The sequence below is a fragment of the Lontra canadensis genome, unplaced genomic scaffold (assembly GCF_010015895.1).
Source record: "Lontra canadensis isolate GAN:19392208 unplaced genomic scaffold, GSC_riverotter_1.0 scaffold6, whole genome shotgun sequence".
NCBI lineage: Eukaryota > Metazoa > Chordata > Mammalia > Carnivora > Mustelidae > Lontra > Lontra canadensis.
Genome location: NW_022631000.1, coordinates 19,434,691 through 19,458,775, shown reverse-complemented (window position 1 = coordinate 19,458,775; position 24,085 = coordinate 19,434,691). Strand labels below are relative to the sequence as shown.

At 34.1% G+C, this 24,085-nt stretch overlaps 1 protein-coding gene across 3 annotated transcripts in view; it reads left to right on the top strand.

The window, feature by feature from the left end:
- GSK3B (glycogen synthase kinase 3 beta) overlaps window positions 1-24,085 on the top strand; it is a 203,646-nt gene that overhangs the window by 143,270 nt on the left and 36,291 nt on the right. For all 3 annotated transcript variants that reach the window (XM_032852321.1, XM_032852318.1, XM_032852319.1), the window contains exon 8: window positions 21,052-21,147. In XM_032852321.1, coding sequence (XP_032708212.1) covers window positions 21,052-21,147 — 96 coding nt within the window. The remainder of the gene's footprint in view (window positions 1-21,051; window positions 21,148-24,085) is intronic.

Genomic DNA, 24,085 nt, shown 5'->3' with positions numbered 1-24,085 from the left:
TGAACCCCCTGTAAAATACTCTTCTCTCTGAATCTGAGTTTATGCAAAAAAATGAATAGTCATCCAGCAGATTTCAAGTGTTTTATATGTGGTAGACTTGCCTCATTACTTTATAAACTTTCTGAGCAGGGACTTTATAATTGTGTGTCGTTATCCAAGGGCACTAGAATAGTTTCCAATAAAGATTTAAATTGAATTAAGCTGCAAGATAGTCATTGTTCATTCATTAATTTGGATTACTTAGGAATTAATAAGAAAAGTTGTGATTGTTGTATATGTTGTTTATTAAATTTTATTGGCTCAGATCTCCATGCCAATAATTTGTAGCATGAGTAATACAGTTTTTATAAACTGAGCTTAACTTCGTCTCATTCTAACCAACCTTTTTAATCTCCTCTCTCCCTACCCTCTAATAAGAAGACTTCTGCAAAATATTTAGGACAAATCCAATTATGTCAAATAGGTTAAAAGTATAAAGCAGAATGTAATTGAAAGTCTTGAAAAAAAATCATTTCTAAGCATGAAGTACAGTTAATTTTCTGAGGTCGATTTCATACGTAGGATTGTTAGATCAGGATTTCATTATGCCAGGGACTTCTTAAATAAGATTTATTTTTCTTAAATTCTTCCTTAAAATGCTAGTTAAAATAACCTCAAGAAATATCTGACGTGGTTTCAGATATCTGATGAAAGATACAGTATTTGGGGAGACCCTGTACCGGGAGTTTCACAAACATTGGTTCAGTGACATAGCATTGTCCCACGGCATCTCTGCTATCAGTCATAGCAATACAGTTATTTAGAAAAGAGTCTCTGAAAACTTGGGAGGAGGTACCTTTTTTTTTAATGACAATAACTTTTTTTAAAAAATATAATTATGCTGTATTTTCTATGCTCCATTCAGAAGACTGAGAAAACACAGGCATACAAATACAAAGAATAGAACAAAAACAGTCACTATTCTGGAACATGATGAAAAATAACTTCTATAAATATTTTGATATCCTTTTCTGTGCATATATATGTTTAAACAAAAATGACATGAATAATCCATTTCTCACAAGAAGCATGTTTTGACTAAGTGATCTTTGAAAATGACTAGATTCTGGTGTATGATTATATTCTGAAGTACATAATTGATATTGAGAAGAATAGCATTATGAAGGTAAAGTGATATATTATTGCCTTGGAAAGAAATTACATGATATATTTGACTTCTCAAAGATTTGATCATTAACTTATATAAATGACATGTACCCCGTATTCCCCAGATGAATTGAAGTTGAAGCACTCTATGAAGCTCTGGACCTGGGAATGCTATAAATTTTACTAACAGTTTATTTTCCCCCTCCAAATTCTAAAATACAAATTTCAAGTAAGGAAAGGGAAACTCAGTGCAAAGTTTAATTTCTGGATTAAAGTATCACAAAACCAAAAGTTTGAAAGAAACCAATTTTTTTTTGTAGAATTTCAAATTTTAAATTAATTAGTGTTTGTAGAGATATGCCTTTATTTACTATAAACATCTACTTAGGCTTAGTAATAATTTGACCATTGCTTTCTAATGGAAGGGTTTTAGGGCAGAATTAGAGTCCCATCTCTTGATGATAGAATTTCAGTAGCTTCCATAAGTTTTAGATTTGGATATATCTCTTTTAGAAAAACATGACATTAAACATACAGATACATAAATTATTTGTAGTAATAAAATTGTTATAAGGCAATTAAAGTTACTTAGTTTATCTTAAAAAACAACTTTTACTAAATTGTTGTTTAATTTCTCTTAGCAATAATTACTCAATTTAGATATCTGCCTAGGTAGCTCTTATATAGGTAAGAGCTAATAAAATCTTATCTTTAGTAAGAAGCTTTATTTAAGAATTTAAAAGTAGGAAACAGTAAGAATCCAAATAATCTTTTGATTTTGTTATTACAGCTAAGTAGGTGGGATTATGATGCCTATCAGCAGAGAAAGATTTAGAAGAAAAAAGATTTAGCAGTGGAGAGTAGAATTAAGGGGAGAGGCAAAAGAGGTGATTTTCACTTTTTATTGTTCTGTGATGTTGATTTTTTTCAAACAGTCTTATCTTTTAGTGGTCACAGAGACTATGAAAACAAAAATGTTTTCAATTGTTTCGTGCTGGAATCTTTTATTAGCAAACAAATAAAAACATATTAAGAGCCACATTTTATTATAAATGTTTGCCTAAATAATTGTTTTCCTAGTCTTCCAGTTTGATCACTGTTTATAGTATAATTTAGACAAAGAGATCAGTGATTACTTTACTTCTCAAAAGTCTGCATTTTCAGGTATTGGGAAACTACTGCTAATCACAAAAGCTGCCACTCCTTGAGACTTTACTTTGCATCAGGCATTGAGCTAAGCACTAGACATACAATACCACATTTAACCCTTAAATTAATCCTAGGAAAATCATGGTGATTACCACCACCACCATATCCGGGAGAGATTGGGGGATTCACCCAATTTACCAATTTACTAAATTTTATAGCTCGGGGAGAAAAATATGGTTCTTATGTCAACTTGATATCCAGAACTGATTGAGCCATATTTATTATATATTATCTATAAACTTTTATTATATATAATCATTAATATTATATATTATGTATATCATATATAAAATGTGATCACAAACTAAAGGAAAAAAGCCCTCAATCTTATTATAATGAATATACCAGATCAGTTCAAGATGTTTGTGGATTAGGTCTAATTTTGCTTCACCTAAAGTAATCAAAGTTATAATGGTGGATTTCTTTGCTTTCAAGTACAGCTCAACCTTAACTTTCATTATATTTGTTTAGCAAATGTTTTAGATTTTCATTTATCCTATCCCCCTATTATGGCTTGTTCAGCACCTGTATGCATCATTCTCCTTTCCTGGCTTAACATTTTCACTTTCCAGTAGTCTCTCAGACAGAACTTTAAGATATTGATTAAGCCAGACTTTAATAAGTATAAAGAATATTTATTTTCCCAAGATTTTTGATGGATCCATGTTGTATCTTTGCTAACATGCTTATGGAGTTTAATCATATATTACCTGGGGACATTTCTTATATTCTGGAGCTCTTGTGTTGGTAACAGACCACAGGAACTATATATTAAACTTAATTCTGTCTCTTTTTTCCACTTTCCAGAGCATGTAAGTATACCTCATTATACATTATGGTATACACTTTTACTTATAATACATATATTGTTTGTAATTATAAATAAAATATGATTGCTTAATTCATTCTCTTATTTAAATTTTTCCATGTTTATTACTGACTGGAACAGCAATTTTTAATAAATTTTGGATCCTGGACCACTTTGAAAATCTGTTTATAGCAATGGACTCTCCTCCAGAAAAATGCTACATACCAGAATTTTACATATAGTTTCAGGTGATTCTAGGGCTTTCTGAAGGTCATCCAGGAACCCTAGGTTAAATATCCCTATACTAGTACAAGGTATTATGGTTATACTTTTTGGTAACTGTATAGTGAATATTACTTCATCATTTTTTAAAGCAAGTAAGTAAAGGAGCCATTAGATAATTATTTCAATGTAATTGCTCATCTGCATTGTTAAATTTAGTGTTTTCCATAGACCAAAAGAAATTTCCGTTTTAACTTACTGCTGTGAAATTTTACTGGCTCCACAATAACTTACTCATACTTGGTTAAATCTCTGTATACTGTAGGTGTGGAAAGTGGTTTCCTGGCAATGTGACTGGGTTCATCTTTTGACTTGAGAATGACATCCATTTGAAATCTTTACTTTCTCCAAAATAACAAGTGTGAGATAATTTAATAAGTTGCCAATATATGTTTTATCTAAAGAAATTTTACACACAAATGAAGTTTCATGACCTTGTCATCTCAAAAGTAATTTACTGATAGTCATATTTTAGGGTCCGTGTCAAAAAAACCATTCATAGGATTGCTCATATTGGGATATACATACCCTTTACTTAGCAATTAACACATTCTTTTGCACAGTTGTGCAAAAAGTTGAATTATTTTGTGTATTTGCTTACTCTCAAGGCCCTAATTTAATATATTATTTTTCTTTGGCATAAAGATGTAAAGGGGCAGTTGAGAAATGGGTCAGAGTCAGAAATCTGTCAAGTTAACAGCATTCATAATCCAGACCCTAATTTCAAGACCAGTGTTGAGAAATCTCGGCTTCCTTTTTTTAGCAAAAGGTTAGAAATGTTGAGAGCAATGATTCTTAACAGTTGAGCAGTGAAAAAAATATAAAGAAACACTGGAATCTTAGGGTCATTTATAGTTTATAAAAGTGTACTGAATCCTGTATCATATTTATAAAACAAAATGTTTTGTTTTATTGATACACATGATAGAAAACATGAAAAAAATCACTATAGTGTTAGTGATTCTCGAAGCAAGAGTTGGGTGATGTGTGAAGAAAATATTTACATGTCTTGGGGGTGCCTGAGTGCTCAGTTGGTTAATTGTCTGCGTTTTGCTCAGGTCATGATCCCAGGGTCCTGGAATCAAGTCTCACATTGGGCTCCCTGCTCAGCAGGGAGTCTGCTTCTCCCTCTCCTTTTCCCTCTCCCTCTGCCTGTCCTCCAGCTTGCTCTCTTTTGCTCTCTCTCTCAAATAAATAAATAAAATCTTAAATAATAAAATAAATTAATTAAATAAAAATTTTTTTTAATTTTATTTTTTATAAACATATATATTTTTTCCCCCCCAGGGGTACAAGTCTGTGAATCTCCAGGTTTACACACTTCACAGCACTCACCATAGCACATACCCTCCCCAATGTCCATAACCCCACCCCCCCTCTCCCAACCCCCCTCCCCCCAGCAACCCTCAGTTTGTTTTGTGAGATTAAGAGTCACTTATGGTTTGTCTCCCTCCCAATCCCAACTTGTTTCATTTACTCTTCTCCTACCCCATTAACCCCCCATGTTGCATCTCCTCTCCCTCATATCAGGGAGATCATATGATAGTTGTCTTTCTCTGCTTGACTTATTTCGCTAAGCATGATACCCTCTAGTTCCATCCACGTCATTGCAAATGGCAAGATTTCATTTCTTTTGATGGCTGCATAGTATTCCATTGTATATATATACCACATCTTCTTTATCCATTCGTCTGTTGATGGACATCTAGGTTCTTTCCATAGTTTGGCTATTGTAGACATTGCTGCTATAAACATTCGGGTGCACGTGCCCCTTTGGATCACTACGTTTGTATCTTTAGGGTAAATACCCAGCAGTGCAATTGCTGGGTCATAGGGTAGTTCTATTTTCAACATTTTGAGGAACCTCCATGCTGTTTTTTAAAAATTTTTTAAAAATTTTATTTATTTATTTATTTGACCGACAAGAGATCACAAGTAGGCAGAGAGGCAGCCAGAGAGAGAGAGGAGGAAGCAGGCTCCCTGCTGAGCAGAGAGCCCGATATGGGGCCTATCCCAGGACCCTGGGATCAGGACCTGAGCTGAAGGCAGAGGCTTAACCCACTGAGCCACCCAGGTGCCCCAGTAAATAAAATCTTTAAAAAATATATTTACATGTCTCAAAAGGGGGTGTGATATTTTTAAATTTAGAAAAACAAAGTAGGTTTTTTTTCCTAACTGTGAAGAGATTCTGATCTCCCCCACCCCCACCCCCATCCCCCACCACTATACCGCTTCCACCCCTTTCCTTTTTTTATTCATTTGTGAGCATACTACTTTGATTGAGACTCACCTAGGAAAAAAAGGTCTTTTTTGACTCCTGTGAATATGTGTTAGCCAAGAATGACTTTTACTTATATTCAAGAGTTTGCTAAATCAAAACAATAGCTACCTTTTTGGGGAGAACGAGAGGACTTGTTTCTAAGTATAAAATTTTATTCAAGAAATAACGAGAGTGAAGGCAGTCTTTAAAAAGAGTAATGAAACTGGAATAATTGTAATTCCAATTTTAGAAACTTATTATGTGACTGTGGTAATCAAGAGAAGTGCATATACAATGGGATAGTATTTGGCTGTAAGAAAGAAGGAAATCCTGCCATTTTCAACAACATGGTTGGACTTGAAAGGCATAACCCTAATGGAGATAAATCTGACAGAGAGAGACAAATACTGCATAGGATCACTTATATGTGAAATCAAAAAAAGAAAAGGAAAGAAAGAAAAAAGTCATAATCATAGAAAGAGAGAGTGGAAAGTGGTTGCCAAGGTCCGGGGAGTGGGGAGAAATGAGGAAAGGTTGGTAAAAGGTACAGACTTTCATCTGTGAATAAGCTGTAGTGATCTGATGTATAACATGGCAACTATAGTTGATAACACTGCATTATTTAATCAAAATTTGCTAAGGGAGTAGAACTTAAATGTTCTCAATAAATAAATAAATAAATAAAAATGTCTGGTGATGTATGTGTTAAAAAGATGGTGGAAATCCTTTCACAATGTATTTATACATCAGATCACCAGGATGTACACTTTATATGTCTTATAATTTTGTCAGTCATGCGAAAAAAAGAGAAAGAGAAAAAAAGACATAGTGGCACAAGCATAGCCCTATAGATCAATGAATTAGAATTGAGAGTGCATAAATAAACATTTACATTTAAGGTCATATGACAAGGGTTCCAAGACAATTCAGTGGGGGAAAGAACAGTCTTTTTAGAGCTTGGAACTAAATATCCATATGCAAAAGAGTGATGTTGGACTCCTACCTCATACTGTATTATAAAAACTAACTCAGAATGGATCAGAGACCTAAAGGCAAGAGCCACAACTGTAAAACTTTTGGAAGGAAACCTTTATGACCTTCAATTAAAAAGTGATTTCTTAGATATGACACATAAGACACAAACAATAATAGAAAAAATACATTCATTGAACTTCGAAATTTGAAACTTTTTTAAAAACATAAAAACCCACAGAATGGGAGAAAAATTTTACAAATCCTATATATTCTAAGGTACTTACATTCAGAATATGTTAAGAACTCTTAGAACTCAACAATAAAGACAGTCCAATAAAAAATGAGTCAAAGGTCTGAATAAACATTTCTTTAAAAACATCCAAATGGCCAGGAAGCACAAGAAAAGATGCTTACCATCCTTAGTCATTAGAGAAATGCAATTCAGTACCATAATAAATACATCACGTTTACTAGGATAGCTAGAATAAAAAGACAAACAATAACTAGTGTTGGTGAGGATATGGGGAAATTAAAACCCTCACACATTGCTGGTGGGATTGTAGAATGGTGCAAACCAAAAACAGTTTATATAAATATGTTTAAAATATTAATCATAGAATTACCATATGACCCAGCAATTCCATTTATAGGTCTGTACCTCAGAAAATTGAAAACACAAAAACTGTCTACACAGATGTTCAAAGCAACATCATTTATAGCAAAATAGCGGAAACATTTCAAATGTCCACCATCTGATGAATGAATAAAGAAAATGTCAAGCATGAAAGAGACCCCATGTTGTGTGATTCCATTTATGTGAAATGTTCAGAATAAACACATCTGTTTAGATCTGTTAGAAAGTAGGTAAGTAGTTGTCAGGAGCTTGGGAGGAATGGGAATAAAAGTGATTGTTCTGGGGTATAGTGTTTCATTTTGCGGTGATGAACATGTTATAAAATTAGATGACAGTGATGGTTGTACACCTCTGGGAATATACTAACAACCACCAAGTTGTATAATTTAAAGGAATAAATTTCATAATATGTGAAATGTATCTCAATAAAGATGTTATTTTTTAAAAAGAATGTGGGCATCTATCTGTGGAACTCTTGGTAAGGTAGCTCTATTTCCACCATATTTTAAGGAAGGTAGTGAACTCTGACCATAATTTTGCTAAGGACTCCAGAAGACTTCTCATATTTATACATCTATTCCCTGGCTCCTAGAAAGAGAGGGGGAACAGATCCAGTTAAGTGATAGTTGGTGTAAGGGTGAATGGTGTAAGAGCATAGACACTTAAAGGGACCCTCTTACGCTAGTTCATTCCCCCAGGCTGAAAACTTTAAATTAGCCAAATCATTCAGTCGTATTCAAATAACATGATAACTTGCTGCCCTTTTCAATTAAGTTCTTTTTTTTTTTTTAAGATTTTATTTATTTATTTGACAGAGATCACAAGTAGGCAGAGAGGTAGGCAGAGAGAGAGGGGGAGGCAGGCTCCCTGATGAGCAGAGAGCCTGAAGTGGGGCTTGATCCCAGAACCCTGGGATCATGACCTGAGCCGAAGGCAGAGGCTTTAACCCACAGAGCCACCCAGGCGCCCCTTCAATGAAGTTCTAATGAGATTTTAAGAATTCATGCTGCCCTTGTTAGGGCTTTTTATTCCTTGCCTTCTGGAATTTGGAAGGGAGAAACCACAAAAACAAGAATTTCTTATTCCAAAATTTCAATCAGATATTATGGGGAAGATGTAGAAATTAGATAAAATCTATGTATCTTGAAAGGTATTGTAGTGAAAATTTTTTTTAAAGATTTTATTCATTTGGGGCACCTGGGTGGCTCAGTGGGTTAAGCCTCTGCCTTCCACTCAGGTCATGATCTCAGGGTCCTGGGATTGAGCCCCACTTCAGGCTCTCTGCTCAGCAGGGAGCCTGCTTCCCCCTCCCTCTCTGCGTGCCTCTCTGCCTGCTTGTGATCTCTCTCTCTCTGTCAAATAAATAAATAAAATCTTTAAAAAAAAATTTTTTTTTCATTTACTTGAGAGCGCAAACAAGAGAGAGAGCATGAGCGGGGGAGGGGGCAGAGGGTTAGGGAGTCTACTGAGCAGCTCCATCCCAGGACCCCAAGACCATGACTTGAACTGAACACAGATGCTTAACTGAGTGAGCCACCCAGGTGCCCCTATCCAGTGGATTTTAAAAAGGAAAGCCTTCAAATTGTAGGGAAATGCCAGAGGGAATGACACATTATATCAGTGTTCTGGAAGCAAAAATGTAGTGGTTCCAGTGTCATTAAAATACTGATATTTTGAAATACAGTAGTTGAGTAACATGTTTTACTAGTTTTTAAACCAGAGACATTTGTCAAGTTTATGGTATAGGCAGCCAACCTGAGAGTTACACAAACTGAAAAACAGTTCTTTTTTGCCAAAAAGAAGTGAAGACGTTTCATTGTTCAACCATGGTACATATAATCTCTCTGGCCTCTATGTTAATTCAGTTTTTATCAACTTATTTTAAAAGTTTCATTATATATAGGTGTAGCCATGCATCCCTTTAGTCTTTCATAGTACATATCACTTTAACTACTACTATTGCTTTTGTTAGGTGCTGGGCTAGAACATAGAGGGTTCTTGCTCTCAAGGAGTTCAGAGACTAGAGGGAAGAGAGGAACAACTGAGGACAATAGAGTAAGGCAGGTATTATCCCAGAAGTCTAGGCAGATTACAAAGGCAGAAGTATTCTATTTGGAGGAAGTGCTGTCTGGAAATGCATCATAGGACAGGTAACTTTTGAGCTAAATCTTGAAACGTGGAAAGGTATTCAGCATTTAGAGAAAGGAAGGAAATAGAGGACATACATATGAATTTGGGCAAAGATGCTTTGTGAAAATGGGTCTATTGTGTGTTTATGGTTTGAGCGTAAGGTTCTGAATGGTGGGTATAGTGGAATATGAGTTTACTGGGGAAGAGAAGTCTGGACCTGTGGGCTGTGGCCAGATCGCATTAGCCTGTAGGTAATTGGAAACCACTGCAGAATTTTAAGTAGAAGAATAACAACTTTCTAATTGGATTTCTTTTATTTTACCCTTGCTTTTAAGACTGTAGATGCAGCATTCTGTTGCTGAAGTTTGGCGACCTCTGGTGTTGAAGTACTAAAAACAAAGCTGTGAAAACTTCATAGCTTTTCTCAGATGAGTCTTAGCTTTATTTCTTTGAAGAAATAAATCGTAATTCCTAATTTGATATTTATCAGTGTCTCGGTACATATGTAGCTAAATGAATGAGAAAATGTTACAACAAATGTGGATGGGACTGGCTACAAATGAAATGATGGATTTAACCATGCACAGTATACCCAGAGGAATATGGCCGGACTGATCTCTGAGTCTTTGAATGTTTTCACCACCTAACTCCTCATGACCTAGGATGATGGGCCAAAGAAAATGTGTTTTTTTGCAGTAAATGGAAGGGTCTTTCTCTAATAATAAATAACTGAGAATACATATACTCTTTCCAATGGTGTGATCATTTTTAACACTCCCCCCTTTTTTAATTGTGTGAACTATCATACTTACAGAAAGTACATACAACATTTATGTGCCGTTTCATTTCCTTTAAGTCTTTGGAGGAACTCACTTTTGAGGAAAAATAAGGTTTTGTTTTGGGGTTTTGTTTAAGTATATCCTTAGTCTAAAAGTTTGGGGAAATGTATTTTTCTATCTTTTAAAATTTAAGGGAACTCTTAAGACTTGATTGTGTCTGAAATGATGAGGTCTATTTCAAACATATTTTTTTATCCATGAAATGAAAAGTTTCAATTTATGTAATTTGAAAGGTTCCATATGTATAATTCAGATGGAGTAAGGTAGAAATACACTCTGCATATAATAAAATTTAATATAAAACATAAAGATATGATCACGTAGAAATAGGATAGTCAGTTTGTTAAATTGTATTTATTATGTTGATTACAGATAGTGATGCATTTAGAATCTTTGCTCTTCATAACCTGTACTCACTTACCTTTTAGCCTTTAACATTGCTTTCCCCTCAATATTCAATTCTTAATTTCTGTCACCATTCAGCTGTTAATATTACCCAGATCAGTCCATTTTCTACTCTACGCATAGTGTGTAGACATAGTGTCTAGACTCCTTACATTAAAATCAGCTCTTGTCTTTCCTTCTAGAACCCTTTCCTGAATCATTTGCTCACTCTAGTGCAGGGTACAACTTTCGCCTCAACATATCTACACTTAAACTTTGTTGTACTGATCTTTGCAGATTTTATAAGTCTCTCTACCCTAGAGTACTATAAAGATAGAAACTCAGTAAATGTCTTGAATGAATGAATGACTTAAGAGACTGAGCAAAAATCTTTAAATGCCTCTTGATTGTCTTACCTTTGCATTCTTACATTCCTTTGCATCTTAAATCATACCTTTGCTTTCTTTTTTAATTTTAATTAAATTATAATGTATTATTTGTTTCAGGGGTACAGGTCTGTGATTCATCAGTCTTACACAATTCACAGCACTCACCATAGCGCATATCCTCCCCAGTGTCCATCACCCAGCAGCCCTATACCTCCCACTCCTCTCTCCTCCAACAACCCTCAGTTTGTTTCCTGAGATTAAGAGTCTGTTATGGTTTGTCTCCCTCTCTGGTTTCATGAGGAATTTGAGAAGCAAGACAGAATCATAGGGGAAGGGAGGGAAAAATTAAACAAGATGAAATACTTTGCTTTCTTAAAAACTATTCTTATTGTATATAAAATAATTCCAGTTGTAGGGTTTGATACAGACTCTGATACTTTATTTTTTTTTTAAGATTTATTTATTTATTTGATCACAAGTAGGCAGAGAGGCAGGCGAGAGAGAGAGAGAGAGAGAGAGAGAGAGGAAGGGATGCAGGCTCCCCGTGGAGCAGAGAGCCTGATGTGGGGCTCGATCCCAGGACCCCAGATCATGACCTGAGCCGAAGGCAGAGGCTTTAACCCACTGAGCCACCCAGGCGCCCCAAAAGTAGTCATTTTAAGTACGCAGTTTAATAAGCCTTGATAAACATATATAACCGCTATCCAGTCAAGATTTAGAACATGTCCACCACACCCAAAATTTCCTGTGTACAGCCTGGGGTGAGTAATCATCCCAGTGTGCCCAGGACCTGAGGGCTTTTCTAGGATATCACCAGGCAAACAGAACAGTTGATCATTCTGTTCATGCCCCTTTATAGTTGGCCCGCCATCTTCTGTCTCAGGTGTGACCATTGGTCTGCTTTCTGTCACTACAGATTAATTTTTCCTATTCTATAATTTCATTTGAATGTATGTTTCTCTTGTATCTGGCTTTTCTAGCTCAACATCTTGTTTTTGAAGTTCATCCATGTTGCCTGTATCACCTGTTTATTCCATTTTATGCTGAGTTGTATTCTGTTAACATACGAAGAGGTTTTTTTTTATCCGTTTATCTGTACATTGATGTTTGGCTTTGGTTTTTAGCTATTACAAGTAAAACTGCTATAAATGTTTGTTTATAAATCTTTTTACAGGTATATGTTTATATTTCTCTTCAAAAAAGGATTAGGATTAAAGTTGCTAGCCATGTGATAACTGTGTGTTACCTTTATAAGAAGTTACCATGTTCTTTTCCAAACAGTTCTACTATTTTTCACTCCCAACAACATATAAGAGTTCCTGTGTTCTACATTCTTACCTATAAATGGTATTCATAGTAATTTCAAGTATAGTCTTAAAATTATTTTTAACATTAGAAAATAACCCTCTTTATTTTAATTTCCTTGCCCTGAAATCTCCATTTTCTGATATTAATGTAGATACTCCATCTTCTAATGATAAGTGTTTGCATGGTATAACTTTCTGCATTTTGACCTATGTGTCTTTATATTTAAAGTTTCTTTCTCACAGACAACATAGACTTACTGTCTTTTTGTAGAGTCTGGCAACTACTACTTTTTAATTGGACTGTTTAGACCATTTACATTCAATGTAATTGTCGCTGTGGTTGAGTTTAAGTATTTTACTTTGATATTTATTTTTCATTCCATTTTTTTTCTCCTTTACTGCCACCTTATGGATATAATGAGCCTTTTTTATTTCCCCAATGGGAAGTTTAAGCTATACATCCTTATTGTATTTTTTAAAGTTGTTCTGAAATTGAAAATAGACACGTTAATTTTGTCACAGTCTATAAATAATGATATACCACTTCACATATGAAGTAAGAACCTTGCAACAGTATATTTCTATTTCCCTTTCCTGTCCTTTATGTTGCTGTGGTCCGACATTTTTACTTCTATAATACTTTTATAATACTTTGTTGTTTTGCTTTAAGCACTCAGTTTCTTAAGAAATTTAAAAGCAAGGGAGAAATATACGTTTAGCCACATATTTACCATTTTTGGTGGTCTTTATTCCTCTGTATAGATAGGAATGTCCATTTAGAATCCTTTTCTTTGATCCTGAAAGTACTTTCTTATAGTGAGAATCTGGTGACAAACTCTCTTAACTTTTGTTTGCTTAATAATGTCTTTTGAAGGTTATTTTCACCAGATATACAATTTCTTGGTTTCCAGCTTTTTCTTTTCATTCTTTAGAAAGGTCTTCTGGATTTCTTCTGGATTGGGTTGTTTCTGATGAGTAGTCAGCTGTTATTCCTATTGTTAATACACTGTGCATACAATGTGTCTCTTTGTTTTGGGAAAGATTTTCCCTTTATCAGTGGGTTTTACTGGTTGACTGTAACTCTGTATAGTATTTTTTGTATCGTATTGCTTGAGATTCATTGAGCTTTTCATTAAATTTTCATCAAATTTGGAAAAATTTCAGATAGTTTTTGTTTGTTTGTTTGTTTGTTTGTTTTGTATTTGTTCCCCCGTACCCCTTCGGAAACTTGAAACTTCTCAAACATGTACATATGTTTTTCTGGCTTTTTTTTTTTTTTTAATATCCATGCTTCAATTTTTTTTTTTTCTTTTTCTTTTTTTTTTTTTTTCGATGTTTTATTTTTTTTTTTTTCTTTTTTTTTTTTTTTTTTTTAAGATGTTTTATTTATTTATTTTTGAGGGAGAGAGAGAGAGAGAAAGTGCACGAGCATGAGGAGGGGCAGAGGGGGAAGCAGACTCCCCGCTCAACAAGGAGCCTGATGTGGGACTCAGTCCCAGGACCCGAGGATCGTGACCTGAACCAAAGGCAGATGCTTAACCAGCTGAGCCATCCACACACCCCTATATTGACCACCTTTAAGCAATTATGCTCTCAAAGTAATTCAGTAACAACATCAGTTTCTGTAACTTGGGCTTCGCAGTAAAAACAATTCTAGCAATACATTTGCAACATGGATGGTAGTAGAAGATATTATGCTAAATGAAATAAGTCAGTCAGAGAAAGACAAATACTGTATTCTACTCATGTGGAATTTAAGAAACAAAACTGATGAACATAGGGAGAGGAAAGGAAAAATAGAAAAAGTCAAAAACAGAGGGAAGCAAACCAGAAGAGACTCTTAACTATAAGGGAACAAACTGAGGGTTTCTGGAGGGGAAGTTGGTGAGGGGAGGGATAACTGGGTGATGGACATTAAGGAGGGCGCTTGATATAATGAGCACTGGTTGTTAACATGCAACTGATGAATCACTAAATTCTACCCTGAAACTAATAATACACTGTATATTAAGTAAATTGAATTTAAATTAAAAAAAATTAGAACAAAATAAAAATAGAAATTCTTGCAATAAGATTACTTACAGTATGCACAGCTATATTATTTGCCCACCATTTAACATTCCAACCAAGATCTTACACGTGTGAAATAATCACAACAGACAAAAATATTAAAAGTTGCATAGTTGGTATTGCAGATATACTTAAGCATGAGTAAGTGTGGGATTTACAGTAAGAATCTATAGTTAAGGAAGCCTGAAAGTGTTATATCAAAATTACTGAATCGTAAGAATTTTTGCAAGAATTTGTAAAATAAGTTTGAGATTTGTTAAACTTTCTAATTTTCTTTAGCTAATCAGATGCTTGCATTTCTTCATATAATTCTTATATTGCCTAAAATCTATAATATTAACAGTTAAAGATACTGTTTTTATTCAGTTGAATTACCAGATATGGGTAGATTTTATTTAAATCATGAAGGGTTTTGTTAAGTCTGTTTAATTTTTTAAACTTAAAATTATAGCCTCGTGATCCTATAAAATCTTAGTATATCCTGCACAATTCAAAAGGATTTAGATTTCCTTTTATGGTAAAATCAGTGGAGTTTATGGAAATGATTTTTTAAATTATTTTTTTAAAAATCTTTTCCTTGTTTTTGCTATTAATGTTGGGTAGACCATTTTAAGGAGTCAACTGCACATGCATTTGAATCCCATATTTACAAATGACAAACTGTAGCTTTGAGAAGTCAGTTTACCTCCATCAGCTATAGGTTTAAATGTAAAATGGGTAATAAAGTATTATGAAACTTGAATGTGAAAAGAAAATTGATATACCTCACCCAGAGCTTTTACATACTGAGTGGTCCATAAATATTTCTTCTCTTTGTTCTCTTTTTCCTCACTGTGGGATCTTTTAAAAGGAGAACTTACACATTTTGTCTCCACTTACTTATTTCAGATGATGGTCTGTTTGCTCTTTTCATGGTTGATCTCACCATGATCAGAAAGTAAGTCACTTCATGGCCAGATATAGTGAACACCTTTATTTACTCTGAACTAATTATGTCATAAGTTACTCACCTCTCTGTTCTTTAAATGTTTACTTTCTTTGGCCTCCATGGTATCATTGTCTGTAGGACTTCTTCCAGTCTCTTGGACTTCTGTCTCAGTTTTCTTTTTAAATTTCCCTTTTCCCGGGGCACCTGGGTGGCTCAGACCTTAGCATCTGCATTTGACTCCGGTCGTGATCCTAGGGTCCTGGGATCAAGCCCTGTATCAGGCTCCCTGCTTGGCTGAAAGCCTGCTTCTCCCTCTCCCCACTCCCCCTGCTTGTATTCTTATTCTCACTGTCTCTTTCTCTGTCAAGTAAATAAATAAAATCTTTAAAAATTAAAAATTAAGTTTCCCTTTTTCCACATATTTCTGTCCTGTGGGTCCCCATCTTTAGTACACTTCTCCTTCAGCGTGCTTTACCTGTTATACACTTCTGCAGCCACCTAGCACCTGTACATCAGGTACTACCAGACCTGTTTTTCTACCCTCAAGTCCTCTTCTAAATTCTATACCCATTATTTACCACTTAGTTCTTCTTGATTGTCTTAGATACTGTTTCCTCTTCCAGCTCTGTGCCTTCATGCTTAATAGTATCAACATCTTTCACAACTGCCAAATTAGAAATAGAAATTGTTCATCTTCCAACCAAGTCCAATAAACAGATTCTTTGATACCATCTCCTAAAATTGGTTCGCCACTGATGAGATTTGAGTTATGTCCTAGTTCTGGCTCTGATTAGTTCTCAACTCTGAAAAGTTGCTCCTTCTAGGCCTCAGTTTTTCTCACCTCTAAAAATGTTTGGACTAGGTCAGAGGTTGGTGACCAGGGCCTAGGAGCCAAATGCACTCTGCTACCTGTTTTTGTAAATAAACTTTTGTTTATAGCTGCATTGTGCCATAGCAGCAGAGTTGAGTAGTGACAGAGGCTCTGTGGCCTACAAAGCCTAAAGGATTTACTATCTGGCAGAAAAAGTTTACTGACCCCTGTTCTACAGGGTCTTCCTTTTAGTTTCCATCTCTGTTAGCCAGCCTGGGGAGAACCTGGTTTTAAGATTTAAAAAAATAATAAGAAAAAGAATAGAGAAATGATTATAGTAGTTGAATATTTGGCAAGAGAAATTAAACATAGAAAATCCTAGGACATTAGAATCTTTGTTTCCGCATCTAATGGTCTTAGACATTCAAGATCATGTGGCTGTAACAAAGGGATAAAAAGATCTCCATTGCTGCTTCATGATGACAGTAAGGCATTTGGTTAATTGCTTTTAAATGTTTGATAGTGTACAAATCAGTATTCCGTTTACTGGTTAGTACCTAGCTTCTTAAAAGTCACAAATATACATATTTTGAAGGTAGAGGACACAGTCAATTAGAATTAAAATTAATAGTGATATCATTTTTATATATATTATATATAATTATAATAGATATATAATTTGTATCACTGTCAAAGCAGATTATTTCCCATTTTAATAAAAGATTTTCTACATGTACACACTGTATATTAAAGGAAGATTCCAAGTATGTAAAAAATGCTTAAATGTCATAAATATTAAACTTAATGATATATATGCTGACATGTAGTAATGTCTGCAACTGACTTTGAAATGTATCCAAAAAATAAGGTGGATTGATGTATGGATAGATGGATGGAAATGTGACGAACCAAACGTAGTAAAACATAAATCATGTTTTTTAGGTAGTTGTTATAAAGGAGAGGGTTTTTACTTTAAAAAAAAAGTGCAACTTTTCTCTATGTTTGAAATTTTTCATTGTAAAATTTTGGGTAAAGGTTTAGATGTGAGTGGCTGTGAGATAGGAATTTAGGGAGAAGGTACGGGAGTGAAAGCACACATAATACATAATATACCTTCTTGCTTTCACATTAAATAAATTATTAAAAGTTTTTCATATGTTAAGCAAACCTTGTGTATAGTGCATATATTTCTCAGCTGTTTTATTGTATTTCACAGATTTACTTCAATTGGGAATATCCTTCTACTGGGAATACTCTTAGGATATAATAAAAAAAATAAGAATAATAATATTCACTTCAAGGAGTGTCCTGCCTTTTTATTATTATACAGTTTGTAGCTTAAATTATCTCACATAGCCCCTGTCAGAAAGTTAAATGGCTGATAAGTGCATGTGATCTCTGTCCATATAGTAAAAGGATGCATTTACTGGGGCGCCTGGGTGGCTCAGTGGGTTAAAGCCTCTGCCTTCTGCTCGGGTCATGATCCCAGGGTCCTGGGATCGAGCCCCACGTCAGGCTCTCTGCTCATCAGGGAACCTGCTTCCTCCTCTTTCTCTGCCTGCCTCTCTGCCTACTTGTGATCTCTGTCAAATAAATTTTAAAAATATATATATATATATATTTTAAAAAAGGATGCATTTACTAATGGACATCATACAATTCTCATTTTTTAGCATTCTTACCAACTTGTGGGAAGTTTTGACTGTGTCCTGTGTTAACAAAATACTGAATAAATGGAGACTGCACAGGAAATACTCATTGATTCAGAAGTGGGCATTCCTTAATTGTTGATTGTGATGTATATCATAATGCCAAAATATGTTAAAATGTGTTCAGTGTAAAGCACAAAAATAAAGCAAATATCTTTGTAATTATCACTCATGTTAAGAATTAGAAGAATTACTTATGCCCCATCCCAGTCACAGTCTCTCTTACATCTTCCTGTTAAGCTGAATAATCTATACTTAATTTTTCTAATGAATATTCCCATGTTTTTTATTAGTTTTACAGTTTTACTATGTATACTAAAATATAGTTTAGTCGTGCCTATGTTTAAGCTTTATATAAGGCACTCTTATGGTATGTTTTCATTGTTGAGTGAAAACTCACCATTTTGTGAGATTCATCAGAAGGTATGTGTAGCTCTGCTTCATTCATTTTCATTATTAGTGTACCACTGTATGACTATACTACTGTTTATATACTAATTCTACTTTTGGATTTTTGCTTGTGCCTGTGGTATTTTATTATGAACAGTATTGCTTTGGGTGTATAAAAAGTTTCTCTAGGCTAGAGTATAACCTTAAAATGGAATTACTAAGTTGTAGGGTCATTGAAGGTATGCATTATGTACTTATTTATTCATGTCATTGCTGTTGGGTCTTTTTGTTCAGCAGTTAGAAGAATCCAGTGGGGTTGCATTTGGGGGGCAGAATTATTGATTAGCTCACTCTGCCTTTTTCACTCCTCCCTGCTTTGCCAGTACATATACACACACACAGACATAGAGACACAGATGCACACACACATAACCTTCATCAAGGGGTAAAATAGGATATAAGTGTTTGCTTTATTATTTAAGAACAAAAATTAAGATTCCTTTTTAGCCTTCATATTTTAAGTGTGAATAGTTCCTGACTTACAAGTATTTGATATCTACAGCTGCAAAGGCCAGAGACTTTCCTTCCCAGTACTAAATAACACCTTGCTCCTCTTTAAAAAGCTGGACTTCTGCTACAAGGAAGGGAGGATATATAACTAGATATGTGTTTCCAGTGCCCAAAAATAAGCTCTCCACAGAATAATGTATTATAATTTAGATTATTTTTATGCATTTTTTTTCTTTTCAATAACATCAGGGGTTTGCTCAGAAATTATCTTTTAGGAATTAAAGGTCAGTTTTTAGTTAACTGGATTTCTTTTGGGCTTATATTGACAAATAATACTGTAGCTCAGAATGTCCTTTCCACTTATCTTACTTAAACTTTATGCACTCAGATATTTAAATAATTATGAAAGACGTAATTGGCATATAACAAAGTGCATGTTTTTAAAGTATACAGTTTGGGAAGTTTTGACATATGTATGCACACATGAAACTATCAAGATAATGAACATTTTCCTCACCCCCAGTAATTTCCTAGTGCTCTTTGTAATACTTCTCTCCAGCCTTTCACAATCATGGCTTTTCTTTCTGTTGTTGTAGACAAAATTTTCTAGAATTCCCTATGAGTGAAATTATACAGTAGGTACTCTTTTTGGCCTGGTTTCTTTTATTGGGTGTAATTATTTGTAGATTCAGCTATGTTCTTTTTTTGTTACTGAGTAGCATTCCATCATATGGATATACCACCATTTGTTTATTCATTCATCTGTCATGGACATTTGAGTTGTTTCCGCTTTTTGGCACCTGCAAAAAAGATGTTATGCACATTTGTGTAAAAGTTTTTGTATGAACATATGCTTTCATTTCTCTTGGGTAAATACTTAGGAGTGGGAGCGATGGATGTATGGTAAGTATATGTTTAACTTTAACATACTGCCGAAGTGTTTTCTAAGGTGCCATACAGTTTTACATTTCCACTAGCAGTGGATGAGAGCCTCAATTGCTCTGCATCCTCACCAAAACTTGATATACACAATCTTTTTTTTTTTTGTTTTTTGTTTTAACTGGCCTTTCCCTGATGATAATAATGTTGAGTATTTTTTCATGTGCTTATTTACTATGTAAATAAGGGTAAAGTGTCTTTACTTGGGTAAAGTGTCTGGTTGTATCTTTTGCCCATTTTGGGGGGGGGTTGTTTGTCCTTTTGTTTTTGAATTATAGGACTATTTTGTATATTCTAGGTAGAAGTCCTTTGCAGAATGTATGTTTTACAGGCATTTTCTTTCAGTTGGTAGCTTGTCTTTTTATTTTCTTAAGAGTATCTTTTGAAGAACAAAACTCTTAAATCTGGATTAAGTTCTGGTTTTAATGAAGTCTAGAGAATTAGAACAACAACAACAACAAAAAAGCAAAAAAAAACAAAAAAAAAAAAACAAAAAAAACCCCTGCAGTTCTTACTTTGCCCTGATTATTCACTGGTTGCCACCACAAATCAAGTACTTACTACATTACATTCCTTCTATGCCACTATTTTTGAATTGTAAATGGCCAAATATTTTAACAAGTTTGTTTTATACCAGGCTTTAGAATCATAAAGACGAGTAGTGATGTATGTCATCTTTCTCCAAAGTCCTTATTTTTAGTAATTAGTATTTCTTCCCATCATCTGTTTTGTGCAGTTAGTTCTGTATGCTTTCCTCTGTCCAGCCTATACTATGTCTCTAGAGGCAGTGAAGTGCTCAATGTATTTTTACCTTGTATTACAGTTACACTTTTTCCCACACACAAACATCTAAGTTCATTATAACAAAAAATCTCTGGCTCTTTGTATTCTCCATATGTCATCGCATAGTTCCTTATACACAGGGAACAATTCACTAAATATTCATTGATTGAGTGGAATTATTGATGACAGTATCTGAGTAAGGTTCTCCTGATTAATTTATTGATAATAAACCCTTTGGCTATACTTTACTAAATGCAGTAGATGGTTTTTCTTGATAGAACAATGTTTGATTTTTACCTGAATGTTTTTAAGTGATCTTTTTGTATAACCCTGGTTTAACATGATTATCATAAAAGTCTGTGTAGGGTAGTATAGCATAGGATCTATAGTCAGTTAAAAATCTTTTGCAAAGTCTGTTCTGTTTAATGAATGATATATTTCATGACTTTGGAATTCTTTTTTCCAATGAAACCAGTACATTAAAACATAAAGATTGTATTTGAATGTATATAGAAAAATACGGCAATAACTTGGCTTTCTCTGTCTAGGTCCTGGGAACACCAACAAGGGAGCAAATTAGAGAAATGAACCCAAACTACACAGAATTCAAATTCCCTCAAATTAAGGCGCATCCTTGGACTAAGGTGAGTCAAAATGAGTTTTTTTAGCACATTAACCAATAGTTAACTTAAACTTGGGTTTCTCATTGTTCTTAAACTAAACTATTTTGGTACTAGATAGCTGCCTGAGTACAAAGTACATAGCAGTTCTGCATGTAAAGATAGTTGGGTAGTTATACTTTAGTGTTTCAGTGACTATATAGTTTTTGTCCCCACTGATCTTCTGTAGGCAGTTTTCAGCCTGGGTTTTTATTTGTAGGTTGAGGACAGTGTACCTATACCATTAAAATATAGAATTTCATTAGGGATAATATCTTATATATAAATAATGACTGCTTAAAACTCAAAAGTCAGTTTCTTTACACAGAGGTACTTGCTCAATATCATGTAGCATATGAAAACATGTATTTCATATATTTTCTTTATTCTTTTTTGAAGCTGTTTATAGTCCTTATGAAACTATGTGTTTTTCTTCTTTTGTTTGCTTTCCTTTTGGTATTTCCAGAGGGGAATAAAAAGATTTGATCTTATTGGAATATACATTGAAAGCATTGCTATGTTAACGGGATGTCATTAGCCATTGGATAGCCTAACCAATTCTTAGAGCATAGATGGAACCAGTTTGAAGAGCATAAGTACTAATTTACCAAAAAACTTTATTTTTTTTTGCTTTGATGCATGATTGAAATGATTTAAGATAGATTTTATTTAAAAATTTTTTCATTTCAGTTTAACTTGTGACATTAAAGGCAGAAAAAAAAAATCTCATTAGGGCTTATTGCTAGATTGAATCTCTAGCATCCTTACTCTACAGTTTAAGAAACTCTGGTCAAAGATACCAAGTGACTTACTCAAGATTACATAGGTGGCCATGACAAAACCAGGATTAAACTTTTACTCGTGTTTGTGTGTGTTTGTGTGTGTGTGGTGCCAGACTTAAAGTTATACACCATGCACCTCCTCTCATGTTTACTTATATTTCATTATGTATTTTTGTGAGTTAAGAAAGTTCAGCTCTTTTATAGTTAAAGCAGAGATTTTCTATACTTAAAAATGTACATATAACAGTTTGTTTTGAGCAGGGATAGGTTTATTTAATTGGTTATAGACCTTTTATAATAAGCGGTGACATAATTTAGAGCTACAAATGAAATAATTTATATTCCCAGATTCAAAGTATGTCTTTTTCTTTCTCTAAATTGTATTATGATTCTAGTTACTTTCCTTCAAGTTCTCACAATCTTATCTCTCTTCGTTGCAGAAGATCTTTTTACTACTAATTACTTATTTAGATCAGAATTTGGTATTGGTATTTTAGTGCCAGAATTAGAGGTTAGCTTTCACTGACCATGATGTTGCCTTCCCTGCCACACTTAAAAATTTATAGTAAACACTGAATGTTCTGAGATAAACCATTCTTTGATCTTTACACCTAAAGTTTATTTTGGATCTTGGTCAGAAGATATTAGGGGTCTCTCACCTTGCTCTTAACTCAGAGAGTCCTAGGTGACCTAAAGGGATTTAAAGGCTGAGTTGCAGTTTGAATCCAGTGAATTTATTATTAAAGTGTTTACAAGTGATTTGTAGTATACTATGATTTCAGTCATGTTAAAGAAAAAACAAAGTTCTGTATAATGAATAAATCCAGGGAAATATTCCAAAATGCTAACGGTAGTTTGGTTGAGAAAAGTGTAGGTGATTTTATTTTCTTTGTTTTGCTTTTCCGTATTTTCATTAATAAGCAAGTCATTTTTATGAAAAAAGAAAAATAAAGCTCTTTTTGGTGTAATCTAAGTATTCCTCACATGCCACCCTTGATATAGAGTATCTGACCAATATAATGCTGAAGTTGAGGTCATGAAATTTTATTTAACAGTCCCTATCACTTTTTTTTAATCAAGACTGCTACCAATATTAGTATGTGGCATATTCGGCATTTCTTCCCCCTTCCCCCCTCGGATTATATCTTTTCAAGTATTAGCCAGGATGGAATGTGAGGAATGGTAGATTATAATTAAAGAGTAATCAACAGAAGGTGTGTGGTCGGTTTGTCTACTTTACATCTTCCTTTGCTCATGTGGATTCCTGATGTTTTATATCTTACACTAATGCTCTTTAAACTTGAATAATCTATACAAATCCCTTTTATTTGTTTGTTTTATTTAGGCTTCCATTCCTATTTCATGTGTAGGATGATGTCTCCATTCTCCCACCTATTTTGTCTGTTGAAAGTACTGTGAACTCTCCATTTATATAGTGTGCCTTGACATAATTTGATTTTATTATGTAATAAGCACACTTGTATTAATTTCTCATTGGTGTACACAACTAGATTGATGTTTTTATGGTTGTAAACACAAAACCAAATTCAGACAAAAATTCCATGGCACTGTTCTGTCATCTGGATGAATCCAAATGATCCAAAATATGCTAATATTTGATTTTCAAAATAGGTTATTATCAAAATGAAAGACAAAATTTTAAATTTCTAGAAGGAACACAATCCCTTCTCCCCTCTGTTATGATCGTGGACACCAACTTGAGAAGTACTCTGTTATGTTAGGCAGCCAATAAAGTTTTGTGGTTTTGTGTTTTTTTTTTGTTTCTTTTTAAGAAATGCATAATATTGTTCTCTAAAGAAAAGAGCTTGTTGCTCTTTGAGAGCAGGTAAACAAAGTCTGGAAACAAAAGCTATTTTGCCTTTATTTTGGTCTTCTGATAGAATCCACTTTAGCCCTATTTCCTAAAGCTGTAGACATGTGAACCCTGCTTTTCTGTGCTGCAGTGTAATACAGCTATATCCCTAAGGATTGGAAGCTGGTGTACTAAAAACGTAGACAGCCATAAAGATCAAGAGAGAAAATACCTTCCATGGAAACACTGAGGTGAAGGGATTTAGATGTTTAGGAAAAATAGCAAACAGAAGAGCTTAACCATTGAGATGAACCATACTATGTCAAGA